Genomic DNA, 6,103 nt, shown 5'->3' on the forward strand with positions numbered 1-6,103 from the left:
GATATTAAAAAATAAATATAACTCATATTATTAATTTGTAATTCTACATATTTAATTGCAAATTATAAATAGGGAGGAAATCTACATATTTTACATCTTACTCATAAAAATGAACTCGCTATTATAGTATGGATTGTTTAAGTAGTTAATGCTTCTTTTAGAGTTGACAAAATAATTATTTAGTCATATAATAATCCACAAAAAAACACTATGAATTTATTCCCAAAGTACAAAAATGAGATTTTGATAGTCCAAACAAACATCATTTTCTTTTACAATTCATACAATTGGGTATGCTCAAAAATTTACTATTGCTGTTAATCTTTGTCAACTTATCATTAACATAATGACGTTAAATTTCAACACTAATATCCCCTTTTAGAATATGTAAAAATAAAGATCAAATCATTACTGAAATTAATGAAGAATAATTTTTAAGTTCGTTGATGATAATTAATATGAGTTTATCGAACACTTGGTAACAGAAATTCCATATACGAAAGGAAAGATTAAAATATTTGAACAAGACAGATATTATGTAATATTAAAATTGGGAGGCACAAATATATTATTTTCAAACTTTTTCTCTTAAGCCCTTCACCACCATTGCCACTTTAATCTATTTTTTTCTATATAATTATCGCTTTAACATTCAAATATGATATAACTTAAACTTTCGACTTCTTCGTAATGCTTTAGTATAGTGACACCACTAAGGCATAATATTGTTAGTAAAAGAGTTGATACTAAAAGGGGGAGTGAATTAGTCACAGCGATAAAAATTATATCGGTTCAAAATTTCGTTGCGATTAAATCTATTTCGGATGAAAAAATGTTTTGTAAAGGTATTAACTTTGAAAGCATACGAAAGAGCGTGGATGTAAAGCAAGTAAAGTAAATTGCACAAGAGAAACACAAACCAGATTTTTATAGTAGTTCGGTCGTCGTGACTTACATTCACTTTGTCGATTCCTCTTCCGTCGAGTTCATCAACATCCACTATCGATCTTTTTTTCATTGGGCGAAGACCAACTATCCTTTTACACCCGTTTCTCCTTTTTCATATGTTTAGGAGACAATCTTTTACAACCCTCTTTTACAAAGTATCCCTCTCACACCTTCCTTAGAACTCTCTTTAAGCTTTGGGAGGAGGGAACTCAACTTTGTAAGGTTTACAATTTTAGAATCACAGGGTTTTGCTCAATATTTCTTGTTTATCCATGCAGAAATAGCTGGGGTATTTATATGCCCCAAATGGATTCAAATTTGGAGCCCAAAATTCAAACCCCCGAAATTTCAGCGTACGGGCGATACCATTGCCCAAACAGTCTCAGAGACTGAGTCTGGGCGATACCACCACCTGACACAATCTCGGAGACTGTGCCACGACGGTTTCACTTGTTTAGTAATTGTTTGGGCCTTTCTCTTGGCCCAACACAGCCCAAACTTGGCCTAACTGTCACTAATTGGGTTGGCTCAATTCTAATCCTTATTATGTGCTAACTATAAATTTTAAGACATTTACTAAGCTAAACAAAGTATGTAAATCTTGGTTTCTTCTGGCGATCTTCCGACAAACTTCCGACGATCTCTCGGCAATGTTCCAGTGGACTACCGACAAGTTCCTAGACTTTATGATGATCTTCTTGGCGAGTTCCGACGAGCTTCTTTGGCAAGCTTCAGGACTTCTCGGTCAATTCCGGCAGAACTTCCGACTAACGTATAGACTTCCAACGAACTCTCAAACTCCTAACGAAATCACGTTCTTGACTCCGGAACATCATTTTGCTTTATACCTTGCTATCGTAGTTAATCATGTACACATAAAAACACACTTCGATCTAGACAACTATTACTAAGCATGAATCATGTCGTCGGGCATGTCATTGGTCTATCGACTTTTCGTCCGATTCTTCGGCACATCGTTCTCTCTTGCGGTCTATTATCCAATTAGCCGGTTGACCTATGCAACTCTGATATCCTTGGCGCAATATCTGTTCTTCTTGGCTCGATGCCCAAATATATAGCCCGACGCCTTCTGTCGATATGTCAACCGATCCTCCAGCCCGATGTCCAATCTTCATACATGTTTTCCTCCGGCTCAACATGATTCTTCCTGCTTTAATTGTCTCTCCCTGATTGAAACATCATGCGTCACTCAAAACACAGATCAAATCATAAATATTATCAATTGGTTTCATCATCAAAATATGAGATTCAACAAATATAACTTATGTACCTTAAATCCTCTACTTGTCACTTACTTGAACAATTACAAAATAAATATTATATAAAAAATCTCATCAAATATATTATTATTTTAAACAATATTGTTGTTGCCTCACGCCATTCAAATGCTCAATCTCATCCTAAGATCTTTAAGGGTTCGAGGCATGTCATAATGAATGTGTTTACATAATTTTATCATTTCAAGACTCATGAGCCCGAAATGATGTCTTTGAAAATGGGAGTGATGCTAGATGCTTATAAACCCTTAGTTCATATACTCATCAATCAATATGGAACTAAATATCTTTATCAATGCTCCCCCAATAGGGGAGCTAAGGGCTTATGGCCCTTATTCTAACATCAAAATATTATTGCCTTGATGTCGTCAATAAAAGATTATCACAACTCAATCTTATCCCAAAGGTATAGGTCGTCCAACTAACTGTCTTGCAGTAAGAGAAGAAAGCCAATATCGAGAACGAGGTGGCCATTGTGGTTCAGCATGGGCTTTGGTCTCCTCAAGGTCATGCACAAAGGTCGATGCCAAGAGGGATTTTCCAACCCGACTCCTCTTATAGTTAAGTTAATCTTTGGTGGGATAATGAGAACATGAGGCTTAGAGTATTGGCGATCCAACCTCCTACTCAAACATTAAGGACCGAATCTTATATCTTGGAAGGTAAGGGGCATGATTGACTGGCTTCTTATTCATACGTCATTCTCTTGTGTCTTATTTATATGGATGATTGACCAGTACAATCCCTTGTAGTGTGTTATCAATAGAGAGTAATAATAAAAGCGTCGCTCGTTAGTCGAGTGACTCCCCTACGGGTTGTCACCCATAGGGGCCAACAAAAGGGGGTCGTAGGTCAGCTCGATTGTTCGATGACTCATTCCTCGACGTATGAGTCATATCGTTTATCACGGTTCACGATCCACAATAGTCGATATGCTTTCGTCCTACTATCGAACGGGGAAATGACGTAATGTCAATATATCACGTAACACGGTGGTCATAATTAAAATCATAATTATGAAAACATAATTTTTTTCCCCTCCTTCACAGACAATAACACTAAAAAAATTTAGACCAAATCGAATTAGTTTCGCCACATCAAACTAATGATCGAAACTTACCTTAACATGATGGAGATGAACTTTAGTTGGTCCAAGGATCTAATAAATTAGGCGGACATGCACGATGACTAGGATGGCAACATGTTCATGTGCTCGACTTTCTAAGCAATTAATCAAGCTGGAATCCGATAAGATGATTGAAGTAAGGCGATGACCATTAAGTTCAATGTCACCCTCATCAACATAATTCCAACACTGTGCCGAAACATCTTATCTTATTATATTGACTCGACCATTCGGCCGCCGGCACCGATTGGAGGAAACAAAGGTTTAGTCTCCCAATTCACAATCAAAAAAGAATTTATTTTCAGATAAGCACTTCTCCAATTTAATTGAATTTTATTATTATTATTATTTTATTAGTTTTAATAAAATATTTAAAAAATGATAAATAGTGAAGGTAGATTAGATCTTAGGATTTTTATTGTGATCAATATTTGTATATAAAAAACTTATCAACTTGATTTTTATTTTTTTAAACCTTAATAAATGAATATGGTATATCATCATCAAATCAGGTGATGTATGATGAGTAATAATATAATTTTAATAATAAAAATACAAAGAGTTAAGTACAATCGATGGATTATAATATTTAAATCCTTTATATATATATATTTAAGTGCAATAAGAAATATTTCCTGATTCTTTGGAGGTACAACACGAGTCAGGAAACCCAAATAAACGTGGTGGAAAGTTGGCAGAGGCAGAAGAAACTTTTCCTAGTGGTGAAAGAGACACACACACAAGAAAAAGAGGAGCGAGAGAGAGAAGGAAGCGCCACTCTTGACTGGTCTTGTCCATGAGCAATTGTTTGTCGACTAATGAGCTACTAACATTAATGTCACAGATAGTAATAGATGAGAAGCCGTATCCAACACGCAATCTGTAGACTTGGTCACAGGACTTCTTATCCAAAGACTCGCCTCTGCGATTTCCCACATTCACCTCATTTGGTCCATAGGAAGCTTCACAGCGGGCAGGAATCCATTTCTCTATATAAGCACCACCTCCCACCCACACCACCACCACTACCACTGCTAAGGAGGATGAAGGCCTTGTTGTTGGTCATCTTTACCCTGGCCTCGTCGCTCGGCGCCTTCGCCGAGCAATGCGGAAGGCAAGCCGGGGGGGCTCTCTGCCCCGGCGGGCTGTGCTGTAGCCAGTACGGCTGGTGCGGTAACACGGATCCATACTGCGGCCAAGGATGCCAGAGCCAATGCGGCGGTAGCGGCGGTAGCGGCGGTGGCAGCGTGGCCTCGATCATCAGCTCCTCCCTCTTCGAGCAGATGCTGAAGCATCGCAACGACGCAGCCTGCCCCGGCAAGGGTTTCTACACGTACAACGCCTTCATCGCCGCCGCCAACTCCTTCAGCGGGTTCGGGACGACCGGCGACGACGCCAAGAAGAAGAGGGAGATCGCGGCTTTCTTGGCGCAGACGTCTCACGAGACGACAGGTAATTCGCACATCTCCCGAGGCTCGTAAACTGTTTATGGATAGAGAGCTGAATGTATGGGGTTTGGCAGGTGGGTGGGCGACGGCGCCCGATGGTCCGTACGCGTGGGGTTACTGCTTCGTCCAGGAACAGAACCCCTCATCGGACTACTGCGTCGCCAGCTCGCAGTGGCCGTGCGCTGCAGGCAAGAAGTACTACGGCCGAGGCCCCATCCAAATCTCATTGTAAGCCATACTCTTACAGTTCATCGCCGCGATCGAGTTCACAACGATGGCCTTTCTAACGCAACAATCCGATGTGTTCTGCGTGCAGCAACTACAACTACGGGCCGGCCGGGAGAGCCATCGGCTCCGACCTGCTCAACAACCCAGACCTGGTGGCCACCGACGCGACCATCTCCTTCAAGACGGCTCTGTGGTTCTGGATGACTCCTCAGTCGCCCAAGCCGTCGTGCCACGACGTGATAACCGGGAGCTGGACGCCATCCAACGCCGACCAGGCGGCCGGAAGGCTTCCGGGCTACGGTGTCACCACCAACATCATCAATGGAGGGTTGGAGTGCGGGAAAGGGTACGATGCCAGGGTGGCGGATAGGATCGGCTTCTACAAGAGGTACTGCGACTTGCTGGGGGTGAGCTACGGAGACAACTTGGACTGCTACAACCAGAGACCCTTTGCTTCTACAGCAGCTACAGCCACATTCTAGCGGTGAGCTATGGAGACAACTTGGAGTGCTACAACCAGAGACCCTTTACTTAGTCCGATACTACTGTGACGAATCCATGTAATAACGCAATAAACGCTATTACTGAGATAGCGACTCCGTGAGTTGACTGTAGAAGTTGCGGAGGAAGTCTTCAATAAAAGCTTAGCTACATACATGGCCCACAACTATCGTTGACCGTGATCATATGCATCCATCAAATGTCCTCAAATGTCTTGGAGTAAGTAAATGCGTATTCGATCGGTAAAATGAAGATGTTAGAATAAATAAAATTAATTATTTTTTTATAATTATAAATATTTTAATATATTTTTTAATCTTAAAGATCCTAAAAATCTAATTATAAGGATTTTATATATGGATTGGGATACTAAGAATATTTAATTATAAAAATTAATATACTTTTTAATCTTAAAGATCTAATTATAAGTATTTTCTATATGGATTGGGATATTAACTCGATTTACTTATAAAAATTTTAATATAAAAATTTTAAATTTAAAAATTAAAATACTAAAAATATCTAAATATAACGGTAATCATGAGATCGAGAAC

The 6,103-nt window shown here is 39.7% G+C and overlaps 1 protein-coding gene across 1 annotated transcript; it reads left to right on the forward strand.

Moving 5' to 3' along the window:
* Positions 1-4,338: 4,338 nt before the first annotated feature.
* On the forward strand, positions 4,339-5,715 carry LOC135580970 (endochitinase-like). The gene is made up of 3 exons (XM_009394597.3): positions 4,339-4,824; positions 4,895-5,048; positions 5,137-5,715. The coding sequence occupies exons 1-3, from the start codon at positions 4,416-4,418 to the stop codon at positions 5,528-5,530; spliced, it is 957 nt and encodes a 318-aa protein (XP_009392872.2). The 5' UTR covers positions 4,339-4,415; the 3' UTR covers positions 5,531-5,715.
* Positions 5,716-6,103: the final 388 nt, after the last annotated feature.

Source organism: Musa acuminata, chromosome BXJ3-3 (genome assembly GCF_036884655.1).
Source record: "Musa acuminata AAA Group cultivar baxijiao chromosome BXJ3-3, Cavendish_Baxijiao_AAA, whole genome shotgun sequence".
NCBI lineage: Eukaryota > Viridiplantae > Streptophyta > Magnoliopsida > Zingiberales > Musaceae > Musa > Musa acuminata.

Excerpts from the sequence above, each read along its gene's own strand:
- LOC135580970 (XM_009394597.3), top strand. The coding sequence starts at position 4,416 with ATGAAGGCCTTGTTGTTGGTCATCTTTACCCTGGCCTCGTCGCTCGGC. Across the intron at positions 4,825-4,894 it reads GACGTCTCACGAGACGACAG|GTGGGTGGGCGACGGCGCCC; the intron begins GTAATTCGCACA and ends GGGGTTTGGCAG. Across the intron at positions 5,049-5,136 it reads GGCCCCATCCAAATCTCATT|CAACTACAACTACGGGCCGG; the intron begins GTAAGCCATACT and ends TTCTGCGTGCAG.